The 21,293-nt window shown below is 29.5% G+C and overlaps 1 protein-coding gene across 1 annotated transcript; it reads right to left on the bottom strand.

The window, feature by feature from the left end:
- Positions 1-980: 980 nt before the first annotated feature.
- On the bottom strand, positions 981-3,810 carry LOC106453225 (jasmonoyl--L-amino acid synthetase JAR1-like). The gene is made up of 4 exons (XM_013895485.3): positions 3,558-3,810; positions 2,709-3,008; positions 2,522-2,623; positions 981-2,439 (listed from the first exon to the last, which is right to left on the bottom strand). Exons 2-4 carry the CDS (start codon positions 3,005-3,007, stop codon positions 1,119-1,121), a joined length of 1,722 nt encoding a protein of 573 aa, XP_013750939.2. The 5' UTR covers position 3,008; positions 3,558-3,810; the 3' UTR covers positions 981-1,118.
- Positions 3,811-21,293: the final 17,483 nt, after the last annotated feature.

Genomic DNA, 21,293 nt, shown 5'->3' with positions numbered 1-21,293 from the left:
TAAAGAATGATTATAAAAAAATTGAATAAATTTTAAATTTATTAATCCGAAAAACTTCTTTTTTTTTTACAATGGATGCCTTTATAGTTTGAAGACAAAATAGAATACAGTGGAAACCATAAGAAAATTGATCTAAATCAAACTATGATTGAAAGGTGAGGCAGGTGATTATAATATAAGGTTTATTATTTATTTACTTCGTCATTTTTTGAATTGATAAAAGATGAGAATGCTTATAAATATGCAATTATTCGTGTGAACATTTGAAAAAAAAAAACAGAAATTCATCCTTTTATCTTTCAAATATATTTTTTGTAAAAAGAGAGAATATCATACAAGATCATTTAATTGATAGCAAAAATTATATATGGGGTCAAGTACTCAAATTAATGCTTCATTTACAACTTTGGTAATAAAAAGGAACCAAAGAGTATTATGGGCCTTGAGCCCAATATCAAATTAATAGCCCAAGCTCGAACGGAGTTGAAACATTTATAGTTCATGCAAAGTGTAAGCTCAATAATGCTTTTGTAAGCTTTTGAATACACTGATCTTTTTGTGTGTTTGGTTTCTTGTTGCTAATAATAATGATAATTCATTTTTGCACAATTCTCATTCATTCTTCACATTGATCGATCACAAGGCTTTGTAGAATAGAGTGAGAGAAAAGTGTTGTGAGAGTAGCCAGTAACGTCCAGTCTCAATTGCAACTGAAGTTTCTTTCATAGAGTTATGTCTCATGGCAGTCTTGCTCAGTATCAACCTGCCATGTTCTGAATATTAGTGTTAGTCCACTCATAATGAGTTTTTTTATTATGAATTACATTACTGCTAGTCCACTCATATACAACAATTTGCTTTAGCTGCTGCTAGATCCCACCAATGATGTCACAATCACTTATAGCTGCTGATACAAAATCAACCACTATACTTTCTATTTACTTTAGTATACAAAAATATTGATTGCACAAAATGCAAAGTAAACCCAATGTGATACATATTTCTATTTATAAAAGTTTTAAAAGGTTTTCTCTTAGTTTAATAACAAAAGTAAACTATAAATCTATAGACAATAAAGACTAATAACAGAAAATCACGTTTCTTAGATTTCACAATACTCAGTCAAAAGCTGTACTAAAGAACCTACTCACCGCATTCTCACACAGAATCTTCAGAACCTTACCATTACTTGGCTTCACACATCTCGGCATCTTAAACTGTCCAGCCGATGAACCAAGCCCAAGAAAATGCTCCTGAACCTTCCTAAAAGTTCCTCTCTCCACAACTCTCAGCTCCAAAGCTCCAATAGTCTTGCACTTTCTAGAACTCATATACCCCGCATCGATAAACCCTTTGTCTAAACAGTTGCAGCAATCTTGAAGAACATCTTCCTCTGTCTCACCTGAGACCTCCCAGAATATAACGTAATGTCCCGGCTCTGTAGTTACATCAACATGGCTTGAGAAGTCAATGACCTCAATCTTCTCTTCAGAGAGCCTCTTCGCTGCTGATTCCACCGAAAGCTGAAGGTCTCTTTCAGTGTTCTTGTCGATGTTTATGGAGAGGATCAAGTTCCTCCTGCATATGAACTTGAGTTGCGGAGTCTTATTGTAGAAGCCAATGATCCTCACCACATCTCCAAGCTTGTATCTATACAATCCTGCGTAGTTTGTTATAACAACCTCGTACTCTTCTCCTATCTTGACATCAGTTAAACCGACCGGTTCCTTCTCTGTTTCAGACACAGGGAGAAACTCGAAGTAACCGAGATTCGGAACCACAGCGAACGTAGCTTCCTCCGGAGACAACCTCGGCGTAACGTTAGCAGCAATCCACCCTTCAGAGCTACCGTAGTCATGACTCACAAGAGGCAGCTCGCCAGCGTAGTGCCTCAGCTTCTTCACATACGGCTCCATGGAGCCAGTCATGATCCCGTAGACATACTTCGCGTTCGGGAAAAGCGCGGGAATCAACCCATACCAGTTGCTCAAACTCAAACACTTGGTTCTGAACGTGTCCGCCAGCTCAGGGTTAGGCCTGAGGAGCTTGGACATAGCGGAACGCACCGATGGGACGGTGATACGGCTGGTTAAAACACCTTCTTTAATATCGGCAACGATCTCTTCCCAGACCTGTTCAAAGGTTCTGAACGCGTGGACGAGGCCGTGAGCGAAGGAGGCGAAGACGTATTGGACCTGGTGTCTGAAGAGGATGCCTGATAAGAGATGGCAGTACAGTGCTTGATGAACATCAGGGCTGAAGATAACTTCGTCGGGGCTACAGCAAAGGGACTGTATTGATCTCATTCCGGATTTGAAGTTGGGGTTACGGTACACGTTTGTGGTTGCGGTGCCAACGGGGACGCCTCCTGTTGATGTGTATTGCTTGCTGCTGAAGATAAACTGCAAAGCTCTTCCGTTGTCATCTATAGGGAACTCTCTGTGGAAAATGAAACTTCATGCAAAGGGATGGATACAGAGAAGTGTGTGTGAGAATGTGGAAGATTGAATCAATCAATCACCTGTTTCTGAAGGCGAAAGCAGTGCGGAAGAGTTGGATTGTGTTCTCCATTAACTCATCAGTGAAAGGAACAAACTTTGGACGGCCTTGACTTGTTCCTGAGCTGTTAAACAGAGAGAAACAGAGGTTATATAACAGAAACAGAGGAAACAGAGATTCATTGATCAGACTCTGAGAAACATGTTTACCTTAAGGAGATGGCTGGAACAGGACGGCCAGTGAGAATAGGAGAAGTGTCACCGTCCACCATTCGTTGGATGTAAGGCTCTAACTCAAAGTCAGTGACTAATGGAACCAATGCTTTGAAAGCTTCTGGGTCTGTTGTGGTTCCGTTGATCCCAAAGTTTTTTAAGTAAATGGCGGAATGGTTCTTGAGTAGAATGTCTTTTAAGGTTTGTATCTGGACTTGATCAGCGTTTCTGCTCATTTCCTCGAAGTCTTCGATTACTCTGTTCATGTTGAAAGTCTCAACCTTTTTCTCCAACATCCTGAAATAGAAACAGAGAGGATCAAGAAATGGCATCGAAATAGTTAAGAGACAATCCGTACCAGAAGCGGGCAGAGAGAGAGAGAGAGAGAATGTAAGGAAGGAAGAGACTTAAAAGCCCTCTTATGTATTGTGAGCATCCAAAAAGAGAAAGTTTAAAACAGAACAAAAGTTAAAACAGAGAGAAACGATTTTGGAGGGAATCTACGCATAGCAGAGGGAACACGACTCTGTCTGTCTGATGATGAATCCCACTTGTCCTAAAGATGATAGATCACGATAAGGCTGAGGTCACGAATCAAGCGTTTTTTTTGTTTTTGTTTTTGAGGAACCTAATAGTTTTCTAGAGGTTATTACCAATCGAGGAATCTGTTAGGAGCAGAGGTTAAAAGAGGACAACTTTGGAATCTATCTGAATTAAAGAGAAGAGAGAAGAAAGAAAAGTCAACGATGGTCGGAACCGGAGACAAATGAATTACAGAATAATTTGATACGGCGGAGCATAAATTTTCCGATGAAGGAGTGAGAGGGGAGGAGAGAGAGAGAATACCTGATGTTGTTGCTTCAAGCTGTGAAGCTTGGAGGAGGATTAGATAGAGATGGAGAGAGACAGAAGATTAAGGAGTGAGATAGAGAAAACAAATTTTGAGTGATTCAGAAAAGTCAGAGGAAGTTGCGATTTTATAGAGAGAAAAGAAAGAAGAAAAAAAGAGTTTGAGAGTTTGAAGGCGATGGATCAGCGAAAGCCGTTAACGAGGCTCCGATCCATCATCACTGATAGTCGTTAAACTTGTGTGGTATCAAATTTAAATATATGTGAATTATGATCTAAAATTATTATTAAAAAATTATTTTGTTGTCTGTTTATTATGCTATTACAAACTATGAAAACATTACATAGACAACATTACATAGACGATATTACAACCGACAATTTTACTTGTCTTACGAGGATTCACGTATGACTGCATCACCTTGAATGATCTATTTCCGACGGTACTCCTTGCACCATGCTGAAAATCTCTTATAAGTATTTCTCCAATTTTTCTGCATAATTCGTCTTTCTCCGGGATTGAAACTCAGACCTCCTGGTATAGAAATCTTTTATCATCTCCTGGTATTTTTATTATATAAATTTTATATATTATTATTAGCATAAGTAGTTAATATAAAGTTTATACAAAACATAAAATTTTAAAATAAAATAATAGATAAGTATCAAGTTAAAATAAATCATGTCTATATTTATTACAGTGTGCATAGATTTAATAAATTAAACTACATTTTAAAATGAATAGTTAGTATTCTTTTTTTTTTTGCATTATACACGGGTTCTCTAAATTTATAACTTAGAACTCTTGTGGATGTATCAATTTGTTAGTTTAGTTTAAATTTTATTAAATTATAAATATAAGTTATATTTTCTTTTTAGATAATAGTATTGAAAGAATCAAGATATGGTGGGCAATATGAATCTTAAAATAACAAAAATGCTTAATTTGTCACAAATTTTATATTTATATAATGTCAACCAATTAAAATCAAGTTTGCTATGGTTTAGAAAATACATTGAAAAATAAAAGAGAAATTTGATTTTTATGTTGAGCACTTTACTGATTTAAATAATAAAATAAACTGATTTGTAAAAAAAGTTATGACGGCTTGGTAATTCTCTAGGAGCACCAGCATTGGACTAATATCTCATGGAGTATTTCAAAGAATTAAATTTAAAAAAAAAGTGAAAAAGGAAAAAAAACATTCGTACCATGAGATTCAATCAAAATATAAAAATTGATTATGATGAATTATTTTCAATTGGCTGATACACATAGATTTTGAAAAAAATTCAAAAAATTTGAAAATACTGTTTTAATACATATATGAATCATGGAATAACATATGATGAAGTTCAAAGAGGTTTGGAACCTTTGTTGTCTCCGTTTCTCTAGGGAATAACAATTTTATAGTGGTTAGTCTTATGATTTAGGGAGTATTTGCAGTTTTGCTAAATTAATTGATAAAAAATTAGAACGATGTCCATGTACCAAGAAAAGTAGTTTATCATAAATTAATACAAATGTATAATGTGGTTATAAATTTTAAAACGAATTAAAAGATTATAGGCTTCATATATAGAGCATTTACCGAAAACTCACTAATTTGGTAGGGTTAACATATAGATTTTGAAAAAAATTCAAAAAATTGAAAATACTGTTTTAATACATATTTGAATCATGTAATAAAATATGATGAAGTTCAAAGAGGTTTAGAACCTTTGTTGTCTCCGTTTCTCTAGGGAATATCAATTTTATAGTGGTTAGTCTAATGATTTAGGGAGTATTTGCAGTTTTGTTAAATTAATTGATAAAAAATTAGAACGATTTACATGTACCATGAAAATGAGTTTATCATAAATTAATACAATGTATAATGTGGTTTTAAATTTTAAAACGAATTAAAAGATTATAGGCTTCATATATAGAGCATTTATCGAAAACTCACTATTTTCGTAGGGGTACACATAGATTTTGAGAAAAATTCAAAAAAATTGAAAATACTGTTTTAATACATATTTGAATCATGTAATAAAATATGATGAAGTTCAAAGAGGTTTGGAACCTTTGTTGTCTCCGTTTCTCTAAGGAATAGCAATTTTATAGTGGTTAGTCCAATGATTTAAGGAGTATTTACAGTTTAGCTAAATTAATTGATAAAAAATTAGAACGATGTCCATGTACCATAAAAAGGAGTTTATCATATATTAATACAAATGTGGTTTTAAATTTTAAAACAAATTTAAAGATTATAGGCTTCATATATAGAGCATTTATCGAAAACTCACTATTTTCGTAGGGGGGGGGGTACACATAGATTTTGAGAAAAATTCAAAAAATTTGAGAATACTGTTTTAGTACATATTTGAATCTTGTAATAAAATATGATGAAGTTCAAAGAGGTTTGAAACCTTTGTTGTCTCCGTTTCTCTAAGAAATATCAATTTTATAGTGGTTAGTCTAATGATTTTGGTAGTATTTACAGTTTTGCTAAATTAATTGATAAAAAATTAGAACGATGTCCATGTACCATGAAAAGGAGTTTATCGTATATTAATACAAATGTATAATGTGGTTATAAATTTTAAAACGAATTAAAGATTATAGACTTCATATATATAGCATTTACCGAAAACTCACTATTTTCGTAGGGGGGTACACATAGATTTTGAGAAAAATTCAAAACAAATTGAAAATACTGTTTTAAAACATATTTGAATCATGTAATAAAATTTGATGAAGTTCAAAGAGGTTTGGAACTTTTGTTGTCTCCGTTTCTCTAGGGAATAGCAATTTTATAGTGGTTAGTCCAATGATTTAGAGAGTATTTGCAGTTTTGCTAAATTAATGGATAAAAAATTAGAACGATGTCCATGTACCATGAAAAGAAGTTTATCATATATTAATACAAATGTATAATGTGGTTATAAATTTTAAAACGAATTAAAAGATTATAGGCTTCATATATAGAGCATTTACCGAAAACTCACTATTGAGGGGGTACACATAGATTTTGAGAAAAATTCAAAAAAATTGAGAATACTGTTTTAATACATATTTGAATCATGTAATAAAATATGATGAAGTTCAAAGAGGTTTGGAACCTTTGTTGTCTCCGTTTCTCTAAGGAATATCAATTTTATAGTGGTTAGTCCAATGATTTTGGGAGTATTTACAGTTTTGCTAAATTAATTGATAAAAAATTAGAACGATGTCCATGTACCATGAAAAGAAGTTTATCATATATTAATACAAATGTATAATGTGGTTATAAGTTTTAAAAAAATTAAAAGATTATAGGCTTCATATATAGAGCATTTACCGAAAACTCACTATTTTCGTAGGGGGGTACACATAGATTTTGAGAAAAATTCAAAAAAATTGAAATACTGTTTTAATACATATTTGAATCATGTAATAAAATATGATGAAGTTCAAAGAGGTTTGGAACCTTTGTTGTCTCCGTTTCTCTAGGGAATAGCAATTTTATAGTGGTTAGTTTAATGATTTAGAGAGTATTTGCAGTTTTGCTAAATTAATGGATAAAAAATTAGAACGATGTCCATGTACCATGAAAAGAAGTTTATCATACATTAATACAAAGGTATAATGTGGTTTTAAATTTTAAAACAAATTTAAAGATTATAGGCTTCATATATAGAGCATTTACCGAAAACTCACTATTTTCGTAGGGGGTACACATAGATTTTGAGAAAAATTCAAAAAATTTGAGAATACTGTTTTAATACATATTTGAATCATGGAATAACATATGATGAAGTTCAAAGAGGTTTGTAACCTTTGTTGTCTCCGTTTCTCTAGGGAATAGCAATTTTATAGTGGTTAGTCCAATGATTTAGGGAGTATTTGCAGTTTTGCTAAATTAATGGATAAAAAATTAGAACGATGTCCATGTACCATGAAAAGAAGTTTATCATACATTAATACAAAGGTATAATGTGGTTTTAAATTTTAAAACAAATTTAAATATTATTGGCTTCATATATAGAGCATTTACCGAAAACTCACTATTTTCGTAGGGGGGTACACATAGATTTTGAGAAAAATTCAAAAAATTTGAGAATACTGTTTTAATACATATTTGAATCATGTAATTAAATATGATGAAGTTCAAAGAGGTTTGGAACCTTTGTTGTCTCCGTTTCTCTAAAGAATAGCAATTTTATAGTGGTTAGTCCAATGATTTAGGGAGTATTTACAGTTTTGCTAAATTAATTGATAAAAATTAGAACGATGTCCATGTACCATGAAAAGGAGTTTATCATATATTAATACAAATGTATAATGTGGTTATAAATTTTAAAACGAATTAAAAGATTATAGGCTTCATATATAGAGCATTTACCGAAAACTCACTATTTTCGTAGGGGGTACACATAGATTTTGAGAAAAATTCAAAAAATTGAAAATACTGTTTTAATACATATTTGAATCATTTAATAAAATATGATGAAGTTCAAAGAGGTTTGGAACCTTTGTTGTCTCCGTTTCTCTAAGGAATAGCAATTTTATAGTGGTTAGTCCAATGATTTAGGGAGTATTTACAGTTTTGCTAAATTAATTGATAAAAAATTAGAACGATGTCCATGTACCATGAAAAGGAGTTTATCATATATTAATACAAATGTATAATGTGGTTATAAATTTTAAAACGAATTAAAAGATTATAGGCTTCATATATAGAGCATTTACCGAAAACTCACTATTTTCGTAGGGGGGTACACATAGATTTTGAGAAAAATTCAAAAAAATTGAGAATACTGTTTTAATACATATTTGAATCATGTAATAAAATATGATGAAGTTCAAAGAGGTTTGGAACCTTTGTTGTCTCCGTTTCTCTAAGGAATAGCAATTTTATAGTGGTTAGTCCAATGATTTAGGGAGTATTTACAGTTTTGCTAAATTAATTGATAAAAAATTAGAACGATGTCCATGTACCATGAAAAGAAGTTTATCATATATTAATACAAATGTATAATGTGGTTATAAATTTTAAAACAATTAAAAGATTATAGGCTTCATATATAGAGCATTTACCGAAAACTCACTATTTTCGTAGGGGGGTACACATAGATTTTGAGAAAAATTCAAAAAATTGAAAATACTGTTTTAATACATATTTGAATCATGTAATAAAATATGATGAAGTTCAAAGAGGTTTGGAACCTTTGTTGTCTCCGTTTCTCTAGGGAATAGCAATTTTATAGTGGTTAGTCCAATGATTTAGGGAGTATTTGCAGTTTTGCTAAATTAATGGATAAAAAATTAGAACGATGTCCATGTACCATGAAAAGAAGTTTATCATACATTAATACAAATGTATAATGTGGTTTTAAATTTTAAAAAATTTAAAGATTATAGGCTTCATATATAGAGCATTTACCGAAAACTCACTATTTTCGTAGGGGGGTACACATAGATTTTGAGAAAAATTCAAAAATTTGAGAATACTGTTTTAATACATATTTGAATCATGTAATAAAATATGATGAAGTTCAAAGAGGTTTGGAACCTTTGTTGTCTCCGTTTCTCTAAGGAATAGCAATTTTATAGTGGTTAGTCCAATGATTTAGGGAGTATTTACAGTTTTGCTAAATTAATTGATAAAAAATTAGAACGATGTCCATGTACCATGAAAAGGAGTTTATCATATATTAATACAAATGTATAATGTGGTTATAAATTTTAAAACGAATTAAAAGATTATAGGCTTCATATATAGAGCATTTACCGAAAACTCACTATTTTCGTAGGGGGTACACATAGATTTTGAGAAAAATTCAAAAAAATTGAAAATACTGTTTTAATACATATTTGAATCATGTAATAAAATATGATGAAGTTCAAAGAGGTTTGGAACCTTTGTTGTCTCCGTTTCTCTAGGGAATAGCAATTTTATAGTGGTTAGTCCAATGATTTAGGGAGTATTTGCAGTTTTGCTAAATTAATGGATAAAAAATTAGAACGATGTCCATGTACCATGAAAAGAAGTTTATCATACATTAATACAAATGTATAATGTGGTTTTAAATTTTAAAACAAATTAAAGATTATAGGCTTCATATATAGAGCATTTACCGAAAACTCACTATTTTCGTAGGGGGGTACACATAGATTTTGAGAAAAATTCAAAAAATTGAGAATACTGTTTTAATACATATTTGAATCATGTAATAAAATATGATGAAGTTCAAAGAGGTTTGGAACCTTTGTTGTCTCCGTTTCTCTAGGGAATAGCAATTTTATAGTGGTTAGTCCAATGATTTAGGGAGTATTTGCAGTTTTGCTAAATTAATGGATAAAAAATTAGAACGATGTCCATGTACCATGAAAAGAAGTTTATCATACATTAATACAAAGGTATAATGTGGTTTTAAATTTTAAAACGAATTAAAGATTATAGGCTTCATATATAGAGCATTTACCGAAAACTCACTATTTTCGTAGGGGGGTACACATAGATTTTGAGAAAAATTCAAAAATTTGAGAATACTGTTTTAATACATATTTGAATCATGTAATAAATATGATGAAGTTCAAAGAGGTTTGGAACCTTTGTTGTCTCCGTTTCTCTAAGGAATAGCAATTTTATAGTGGTTAGTCCAATGATTTAGGGAGTATTTACAGTTTTGCTAAATTAATTGATAAAAAATTAGAAAGATGTTCATGTACCATGAAAAGGAGTTTATCATATATTAATACAAATGTATAATGTGGTTATAAATTTTAAAACGAATTAAAAGATTATAGACTTCATATATAGAGCATTTACCGAAAACTCACTATTTTCGTAGGGGGTACACATAGATTTTGAGAAAAATTCAAAAAAATTGAAAATACTGTTTTAATACATATTTGAATCATGTAATAAAATATGATGAAGTTCAAAGAGGTTTGGAACCTTTGTTGTCTCCGTTTCTCTAAGGAATAGCAATTTTATAGTGGTTAGTCCAATGATTTAGGGAGTATTTGCAGTTTTGCTAAATTAATGGATAAAAAATTAGAACGATGTCCATGTACCATGAAAAGAAGTTTATCATACATTAATACAAAGGTATAATGTGGTTTTAAATTTTAAAACAATTTAAAGATTATAGGCTTCATATATAGAGCATTTATCGAAAACTCACTATTTTCGTAGGGGGGGACACATAGATTTTGAGAAAAATTCAAAAAATTGAAAATACTGTTTTAATACATATTTGAATCATGTAATAAAATATGATGAAGTTCAAAGAGGTTTGGAACCTTTGTTGTCTCCGTTTCTCTAAGGAATAGCAATTTTATAGTGGTTAGTCCAATGATTTAGGGAGTATTTACAGTTTTGCTAAATTAATTGATAAAAAATTAGAACGATGTCCATGTACCATGAAAAGAAGTTTATCATACATTAATACAAATGTATAATGTGGTTATAAATTTTAAAACAAATTAAAAGATTATAGGCTTCATATATAGAGCATTTACCGAAAACTCACTATTTTCGTAGGGGGTACACATAGATTTTGAGAAAAATTCAAAAAATTTGAGAATACTGTTTTAATACATATTTGAATCATGTAATAAAATATGATGAAGTTCAAAGAGGTTTGGAACCTTTGTTGTCTCCGTTTCTCTAGGGAATAGCAATTTTATAGTGGTTAGTCCAGTGATTTAGGGAGTATTTGCAGTTTTGCTAAATTAATGGATAAAAAATTAGAACGATGTCCATGTGCCATGAAATGAAGTTTATCATACATTAATACAAAGGTATAATGTGGTTTTAAATTTTAAAACAAATTTAAAGATTATAGGCTTCATATATAGAGCATTTACCGAAAACTCACTATTTTCGTAGGGGGGTACACATAGATTTTGAGAAAATTCAAAAAATTTGAGAATACTGTTTTAATACATATTTGAATCATGTAATAAAATATGATGAAGTTCAAAGAGGTTTGGAACCTTTGTTGTCTCCGTTTCTCTAGGGAATAGCAATTTTATAGTGGTTAGTCCAATGATTTAGGGAGTATTTGCAGTTTTGCTAAATTAATGGATAAAAAATTAGAACGATGTCCATGTACCATGAAAAGAAGTTTATCATACATTAATACAAAGTATAATGTGGTTTAAATTTTAAAACAAATTTAAAGATTATAGGCTTCATATATAGAGCATTTACCGAAAACTCACTATTTTCGTAGGGGGTACACATAGATTTTGAGAAAAATTCAAAAAATTTGAGAATACTGTTTTAATACATATTTGAATCATGTAATAAAATATGATGAAGTTCAAAGAGGTTTGGAACCTTTGTTGTCTCCGTTTCTCTAAGGAATAACAATTTTATAGTGGTTAGTCCAATGATTTAGAGAATATTTCAGTTTTGCTAAATTAATTGATAAAAAATTAGAACGATGTCCATGTACCATGAAAAGGAGTTTATCATATATTAATACAAATGTATAATGTGGTTATAAATTTTAAAACGAATTAAAAGATTATAGGCTTCATATATAGAGCATTTACCGAAAACTCACTATTTTCGTAGGGGGGTACACATAGATTTTGAGAAAAATTCAAAAAAATTGAAAATACTGTTTTAATACATATTTGAATCATGTAATAAAATATGATGAAGTTCAAAGAGGTTTGGAACCTTTGTTGTCTCCGTTTCTCTAGGGAATAGCAATTTTATAGTGGTTAGTCCAATGATTTAGGGAGTATTTGCAGTTTTGCTAAATTAATGGATAAAAAATTAGAACGATGTCCATGTACCATGAAAAGAAGTTTATCATACATTAATACAAAGTATAATGTGGTTATAAATTTTAAAACGAATTAAAGATTATAGGCTTCATATATAGAGCATTTACCGAAAACTCACTATTTTCGTAGGGGGGTACACATAGATTTTGAGAAAAATTCAAAAAATTTGAGAATACTGTTTTAATACATATTTGAATCATGTAATAAAATATGATGAAGTTCAAAGAGGTTTGGAACCTTTGTTGTCTCCGTTTCTCTAAGGAATAGCAATTTTATAGTGGTTAGTCCAATGATTTAGGGAGTATTTACAGTTTTGCTAAATTAATTGATAAAAAATTAGAACGATGTCCATGTACCATGAAAAGAAGTTTATCATATATTAATACAAATGTATAATGTGGTTATAAATTTTAAAACGAATTAAAAGATTATAGGCTTCATATATAGAGCATTTACCGAAAACTCACTATTTTCGTAGGGGGGTACACATAGATTTTGAGAAAAATTCAAAAAATTTGAGAATACTGTTTTAATACATATTTGAATCATGTAATAAAATATGATGAAGTTCAAAGAGGTTTGGAACCTTTGTTGTCTCCGTTTCTCTAAGGAATAGCAATTTTATAGTGGTTAGTCCAATGATTTAGGGAGTATTTACAGTTTTGCTAAATTAATTGATAAAAAATTAGAACGATGTCCATGTACCATGAAAAGGAGTTTATCATATATTAATACAAATGTATAATGTGGTTATAAATTTTAAAACGAATTAAAAGATTATAGGCTTCATATATAGAGCATTTACCGAAAACTCACTATTTTCGTAGGGGGGTACACATAGATTTTGAGAAAAATTCAAAAAAATTGAGAATACTGTTTTAATACATATTTGAATCATGTAATAAAATATGATGAAGTTCAAAGAGGTTTGGAACCTTTGTTGTCTCCGTTTCTCTAGGGAATAGCAATTTTATAGTGGTTAGTCCAATGATTTAGGGAGTATTTGCAGTTTTGCTAAATTAATGGATAAAAAATTAGAACGATGTCCATGTACCATGAAAAGAAGTTTATCATATATTAATACAAATGTATAATGTGGTTTTAAATTTTAAAACGAATTAAAGATTATAGGCTTCATATATAGAGCATTTACCGAAAACTCACTATTTTCGTAGGGGGGTACACATAGATTTTGAGAAAAATTCAAAAAAATTGAAAATACTGTTTTAATACATATTTGAATCATGTAATAAAATATGATGAAGTTCAAAGAGGTTTGGAACCTTTGTTGTCTCCGTTTCTCTAGGGAATAGCAATTTTATAGTGGTTAGTCTAATGATTTAGGGAGTATTTGCAGTTTTGCTAAATTAATGGATAAAAAATTAGAACGATGTCCATGTACCATGAAAAGGAGTTTATCATATATTAATACAAATGTATAATGTGGTTATAAATTTTAAAACGAATTAAAAGATTATAGGCTTCATATATAGAGCATTTACCGAAAACTCACTATTTTCGTAGGGGGGTACACATAGATTTTGAGAAAAATTCAAAAAATTTGAGAATACTGTTTTAATACATATTTGAATCATGTAATAAAATATGATGAAGTTCAAAGAGGTTTGGAACCTTTGTTGTCTCCGTTTCTCTAAGGAATATCAATTTTATAGTGGTTAGTCCAATGATTTAGGGAGTATTTACAGTTTTGCTAAATTATAGATATTAAAAATTAGAACGATGTCCATGTACCATGAAAAGAAGTTTATCATATATTAATACAAATGTATAATGTGGTTATAAATTTTAAAACGAATTAAAGATTATAGGCTTCATATATAGAGCATTTACCGAAAACTCACTATTTTCGTAGGGGGGTACACATAGATTTTGAGAAAAATTCAAAAAATTGAAAATACTGTTTTAATACATATTTGAATCATGTAATAAAATATGATGAAGTTCAAAGAGGTTTGGAACCTTTGTTGTCTCCGTTTCTCTAAGGAATAGCAATTTTATAGTGGTTAGTCCAATGATTTAGGGAGTATTTACAGTTTTGCTAAATTAATTGATAAAAAATTAGAACGATGTCCATGTACCATGAAAAGGAGTTTATCATATATTAATACAAATGTATAATGTGGTTATAAATTTTAAAACGAATTAAAAGATTATAGGCTTCATATATAGAGCATTTACCGAAAACTCACTATTTTCGTAGGGGGGTACACATAGATTTTGAGAAAAATTCAAAAAATTGAAAATACTGTTTTAATACATATTTGAATCATGTAATAAAATATGATGAAGTTCAAAGAGGTTTGGAACTTTGTTGTCTCCGTTTCTCTAGGGAATAGCAATTTTATAGTGGTTAGTCTAATGATTTAGGGAGTATTTGCAGTTTTGCTAAATTAATTGATAAAAATTAGAACGATGTCCATGTACCATGAAAAGGAGTTTATCATATATTAATACAAATGTATAATGTGGTTATAAATTTTAAAACGAATTAAAAGATTATAGGCTTCATATATAGAGCATTTACCGAAAACTCACTATTTTCGTAGGGGGGTACACATAGATTTTGAGAAAAATTCAAAAAAATTGAAAATACTGTTTTAATACATATTTGAATCATGTAATAAAATATGATGAAGTTCAAAGAGGTTTGGAACCTTTGTTGTCTCCGTTTCTCTAGGGAATAGCAATTTTATAGTGGTTAGTCCAATGATTTAGGGAGTATTTGCAGTTTTGCTAAATTAATGGATAAAAAATTAGAACGATGTCCATGTACCATGAAAAGAAGTTTATCATATATTAATACAAATGTATAATGTGGTTTTAAATTTTAAAACGAATTTAAAGATTATAGGCTTCATATATAGAGCATTTACCGAAAACTCACTATTTTCGTAGGGGGGTACACATAGATTTTGAGAAAAATTCAAAAAAATTGAAAATACTGTTTTAATACATATTTGAATCATGTAATAAAATATGATGAAGTTCAAAGAGGTTTGGAACCTTTGTTGTCTCCGTTTCTCTAGGGAATAGCAATTTTATAGTGGTTAGTCCAATGATTTAGGGAGTATTTGCAGTTTTGCTAAATTAATGGATAAAAATTAGAACGATGTCCATGTACCATTGAAAGGAGTTTATCATATATTAATACAAATGTATAATGTGGTTATAAATTTTAAAACGAATTAAAAGATTATAGGCTTCATATATAGAGCATTTACCGAAAACTCACTATTTTCGTAGGGGGGTACACATAGATTTTGAGAAAAATTCAAAAAATTTGAAAATACTGTTTTAATACATATTTGAATCATGTAATAAAATATGATGAAGTTCAAAGAGGTTTGGAACCTTTGTTGTCTCCGTTTCTCTAGGGAATAGCAATTTTATAGTGGTTAGTCCAATGATTTAGGGAGTATTTACAGTTTTGCTAAATTAATTGATAAAAAATTAGAACGATGTCCATGTACCATGAAAAGGAGTTTATCATATATTAATACAAATGTATAATGTGGTTATAAATTTTAAAACGAATTAAAAATTATAGGCTTCATATATAGAGCATTTACCGAAAACTCACTATTTTCGTAGGGGGGTACACATAGATTTTGAGAAAATTCAAAAAAATTGAGAATACTGTTTTAATACATATTTGAATCATGTAAAAAATATGATGAAGTTCAAAGAGGTTTGGAACCTTTGTTGTCTCCGTTTCTCTAAGGAATATCAATTTTATAGTGGTTAGTCCAATGATTTAGGGAGTATTTACAGTTTTGCTAAATTAATTGATAAAAAATTAGAACGATGTCCATGTACCATGAAAAGGAGTTTATCATATATTAATACAAATGTATAATGTGGTTATAAATTTTAAAACGAATTAAAAGATTATAGGCTTCATATATAGAGCATTTACCGAAAACTCACTATTTTCGTAGGGGGGTACACATAGATTTTGAGAAAAATTCAAAAAAATTGAAAATACTGTTTTAATACATATTTGAATCATGTAATAAAATATGATGAAGTTCAAAGAGGTTTGGAACCTTTGTTGTCTCCGTTTCTCTAGGGAATAGCAATTTTATAGTGGTTAGTCCAATGATTTAGGGAGTATTTGCAGTTTTGCTAAATTAATGGATAAAAAATTAGAACGATGTCCATGTACCATGAAAAAGAGTTTATCATATATTAATACAAATGTATAATGTGGTTATAAATTTTAAAACGAATTAAAAGATTATAGGCTTCATATATAGAGCATTTACCGAAAACTCACTATTTTCGTAGGGGGGTACACATAGATTTTGAGAAAAATTCAAAAAATTTGAAAATACTGTTTTAATACATATTTGAATCATGTAATAAAATATGATGAAGTTCAAAGAGGTTTGGAACCTTTGTTGTCTCCGTTTCTCTAAGGAATAGCAATTTTATAGTGGTTAGTCCAATGATTTAGGGAGTATTTACAGTTTTGCTAAATTAATTGATAAAAAATTAGAACGATGTCCATGTACCATGAAAAGGAGTTTATCATATATTAATACAAATGTATAATGTGGTTATAAATTTTAAAACGAATTAAAAAGATTTATATATAGAGCATTTACCGAAAACTCACTATTTTCGTAGGGGGGTACACATAGATTTTGAGAAAAAAAAAAATTGAAAATACTGTTTTAATACATATTTGAATCATGTAATAAAATAATGAAGTTCAAAGAGGTTTGGAACCTTTGTTGTCTCCGTTTCTCTAGGAATAGCAATTTTATAGTGGTTAGTCCAATGATTTAGGGAGTATTTGCAGTTTTGCTAAATTAATGGATAAAAAATAGAACGATGTCCATGTACCAAATAAGAAGTTTATCATATATTAATACAAATGTATAATGTGGTTATAAATTTAAAACGAATTAAAAGATTATAGGCTTCATATATAGAGCATTTACCGAAAACTCACTATTTTCGTAGGGGGGTACACATAGATTTTGAGAAAAATTCAAAAAAATTGAAATACTGTTTTAATACATATTTGAATCATGTAATAAAATATGATGAAGTTCAAAGAGGTTTGGAACCTTTGTTGTCTCCGTTTCTCTAGGGAATAGCAATTTTATAGTGGTTAGTCCAATGATTTAGGGAGTATTTGCAGTTTTGCTAAATTAATGGATAAAAAATTAGAACGATGTCCATGTACCATGAAAGGAGTTTATCATATATTAATACAAATGTATAATGTGGTTATAAATTTTAAAACGAATTAAAAGATTATAGGCTTCATATATAGAGCATTTACCGAAAACTCACTATTTTCGTAGGGGGGTACACATAGATTTTGAGAAAAATTCAAAAAATTGAAAATACTGTTTTAATACATATTTGAATCATGTAATAAATATGATGAAGTTCAAAGAGGTTTGGAACCTTTGTTGTCTCCGTTTCTCTAAGGAATAGCAATTTTATAGTGGTTAGTCCAATGATTTAGGGAGTATTTACAGTTTTGCTAAATTAATTGATAAAAAATTAGAACGATGTCCATGTACCATGAAAAGGAGTTTATCATATATTAATACAAATGTATAATGTGGTTATAAATTTTAAAACGAATTAAAAGATTATAGGCTTCATATATAGAGCATTTACCGAAAACTCACTATTTTCGTAGGGGGGTACACATAGATTTTGAGAAAAATTCAAAAAAATTGAAAATACTGTTTTAATACATATTTGAATCATGTAATAAAATATGATGAAGTTCAAAGAGGTTTGGAACCTTTGTTGTCTCCGTTTCTCTAAGGAATAGCAATTTTATAGTGGTTAGTCCAATGATTTAGGAGTATTTGCAGTTTTGCTAAATTAATTGATAAAAAATTAGAACGATGTCCATGTACCATGAAAAGAGTTTATCATATATTAATACAAATGTATAATGTGGTTATAAATTTTAAAACGAATTAAAAGATTATAGGCTTCATATATAGAGCATTTACCGAAAACTCACTATTTTCGTAGGGGGGTACACATAGATTTTGAGAAAAATTCAAAAAATTGAAAACTGTTTTAATACATATTTGAATCATGTAATAAAATATGATGAAGTTCAAAGAGGTTTGGAACCTTTGTTGTCTCCGTTTCTCTAGGGAATAGCAATTTTATAGTGGTTAGTCTAATGATTTAGGGAGTTTTGCAGTTTTGCTAAATTAATGGATAAAAATTAGAACGATGTCCATGTACCATGAAAAGAAGTTTATCATATATTAATACAAATGTATAATGTGGTTTAAATTTTAAAACGAATTAAAAGATTATAGGCTTCATATATAGAGCATTTACCGAAAACTCACTATTTTCGTAGGGGGGTACACATAGATTTTGAGAAAAATTCAAAAAAATGAAAATACTGTTTTAATACATATTTGAATCATGTAATAAATATGATGAAGTTCAAAGAGGTTTGGAACCTTTGTTGTCTCCGTTTCTCTAGGAATAGCAATTTTATAGTGGTTAGTCCAATGATTTAGGGAGTATTGCAGTTTTGCTAAATTAATGGATAAAAATTAGAACGATGTCCATGTACCATGAAAAGAAGTTTATCATATATTAATACAAATGTATAATGTGGTTATAAATTTTAAACGAATTAAAAGATTATAGGCTTCATATATAGAGCATTTACCGAAAACTCACTATTTTCGTAGGGGGGTACACATAGATTTTGAGAAAAATTCAAAAATTTGAAAATACTGTTTTAATACATATTTGAATCATGTAATAATATGATGAAGTTCAAAGAGGTTTGGAACCTTTGTTGTCTCCGTTTCTCTAGGGAATAGCAATTTTATAGTGGTTAGTCCAATGATTTAGGGTATTTTCAGTTTTGCTAAATTAATTGATAAAAAATTAGAACGATGTCCATGTACCATGAAAAGAGTTTATCATATATTAATACAAATGTATAATGTGGTTATAAATTTTAAATCGAATTAAAAGATTATAGGCTTCATATATAGAGCATTTACCGAAAACTCGCTATTTTCGTAGGGGGTACACATAGATTTTGAGAAAAATTCAAAAAATTGAGAATACTGTTTTAATACATATTTGAATCATGTAATAAAATGATGAAGTTCAAAGAGGTTTGGAACCTTTGTTGTCTCCGTTTCTCTAGGGAATAGCAATTTTATAGTGGTTAGTCCAATGATTTAGGGAGTATTTGCAGTTTTGCTAAATTAATGGATAAAAATTAGAACGATGTCCATGTACCATGAAAGAAGTTTATCATACATTAATACAAAGTATAATGTGGTTTTAATTTTAAAACGAATTTAAAGATTATAGGCTTCATATATAGAGCATTTACCGAAAACTCACTATTTTCGTAGGGGGGTACCATAGATTTTGAGAAAATTCAAAAAATTGAGAATACTGTTTTAATACATATTTGAATCATGTAATAAAATATGATGAAGTTCAAAGAGGTTTGGAACCTTTGTTGTCTCCGTTTCTCTAGGGAATAGCAAATTTATAGTGGTTAGTCCAATGATTTAGGAGTATTTGCAGTTTTGCTAAATTAATGGATAAAAAATTAGAACGATGTCCATGTACCATGAAAAGAGTTTATCATATATTAATACAAATGTATAATGTGGTTATAAATTTTAAAACGAATTAAAAGATTATAGGCTTCATATATAGAGCATTTACCGAAAACTCACTATTTTCGTAGGGGGGTACACATAGATTTTGAGAAAAATTCAAAAAATTGAGAATACTGTTTTAATACATATTTGAATCATGTAATAAAATATGATGAAGTTCAAAGAGTTTGGAACCTTTTGTCTCCGTTTCTCTAAGGAATAGCAATTTATAGTGGTTAGTCCAATGATTTAGGGAGTATTACAGTTTTGCTAAATTAATTGATAAAAAATTAGAACGATGTCCATGTACCATGAAAAGGAGTTTATCATATATTAATACAAATGTATAATGTGGTTATAAATTTTAAAACGAATTAAAAGATTATAGGCTTCATATATAGAGCATTTACCGAAAACTCACTATTTTCGTAGGGGGTACACATAGATTTTGAGAAAAATTTAAAAAATTTAAAATACTGTTTTAATACATATTTGAATCATGTAATAAATATGATGAAGTTCAAAGAGGTTTGGAACCTTTGTTGTCTCCGTTTCTCTAGGGAATAGCAATTTTATAGTGGTTAGTCCAATGATTTGGGAGTATTTGCAGTTTTGCTAAATTAATGGATAAAAATTAGAACGATGTCCATGTACCATGAAAAGAAGTTTATCATATATTAATACAAATGTATAATGTGGTTATAAATTTTAAAACAATTAAAAGATTATAGGCTTCATATATAGAGCATTTACCGAAAACTCACTATTTTCGTAGGGGGGTACACATAGATTTTGAGAAAAATTCAAAATTGAAAATACTGTTTTAATACATATTTGAATCATGTAATAAAATATGAAGTTCAAAGAGGTTTGGAACCTTTGTTGTCTCGTTTCTCTAGGAATAGCAATTTTATAGTGGTTAGTCCAATGATTTGGGAGTATTTACAGTTTTGCTAAATTAATGGATAAAAAATTAGAACGATGTCCATGTACCATGAAAAGAAGTTTATCATATATTAATACAAATGTATAATGTGGTTATAAATTTTAAAACGAATTAAAAGATTATAGGCTTCATATATAGAGCATTTACCGAAAACTCACTATTTTCGTAGGGGGGTACACATAGATTTTGAGAAAAATTCAAAAAATTGAAAATACTGTTTTAATACATATTTGAATCATGTAATAAAATATGATGAAGTTCAAAGAGTTTGGGACCTTTGTTGTCTCCGTTTCTCTAAGGAATAGCAATTTTATAGTGGTTAGTCCAATGATTTAGGGAGTATTTCCAGTTTTGCTAAA

The sequence above is a fragment of the Brassica napus genome, chromosome A4, assembly GCF_020379485.1.
Source record: "Brassica napus cultivar Da-Ae chromosome A4, Da-Ae, whole genome shotgun sequence".
Classification (NCBI taxonomy): domain Eukaryota; kingdom Viridiplantae; phylum Streptophyta; class Magnoliopsida; order Brassicales; family Brassicaceae; genus Brassica; species Brassica napus.
The sequence above is the reverse complement of the archived record's forward strand: the minus strand, read 5'-3'. Positions and strand labels throughout refer to the sequence as shown.

What these genes read in the sequence shown, in the direction of transcription:
- LOC106453225 (XM_013895485.3), bottom strand. Translation starts at nt 3,007, where the DNA reads ATGTTGGAGAAAAAGGTTGAGACTTTCAACATGAACAGAGTAATCGAA. An exon ending in GTTCCAGCCATCTCCTTAAG is followed by an intron (nt 2,624 to 2,708) that starts GTAAACATGTTT and finishes TCTGTTTAACAG; the next exon opens with CTCAGGAACAAGTCAAGGCC. An exon ending in GCTTTCGCCTTCAGAAACAG is followed by an intron (nt 2,440 to 2,521) that starts GTGATTGATTGA and finishes CATTTTCCACAG; the next exon opens with AGAGTTCCCTATAGATGACA.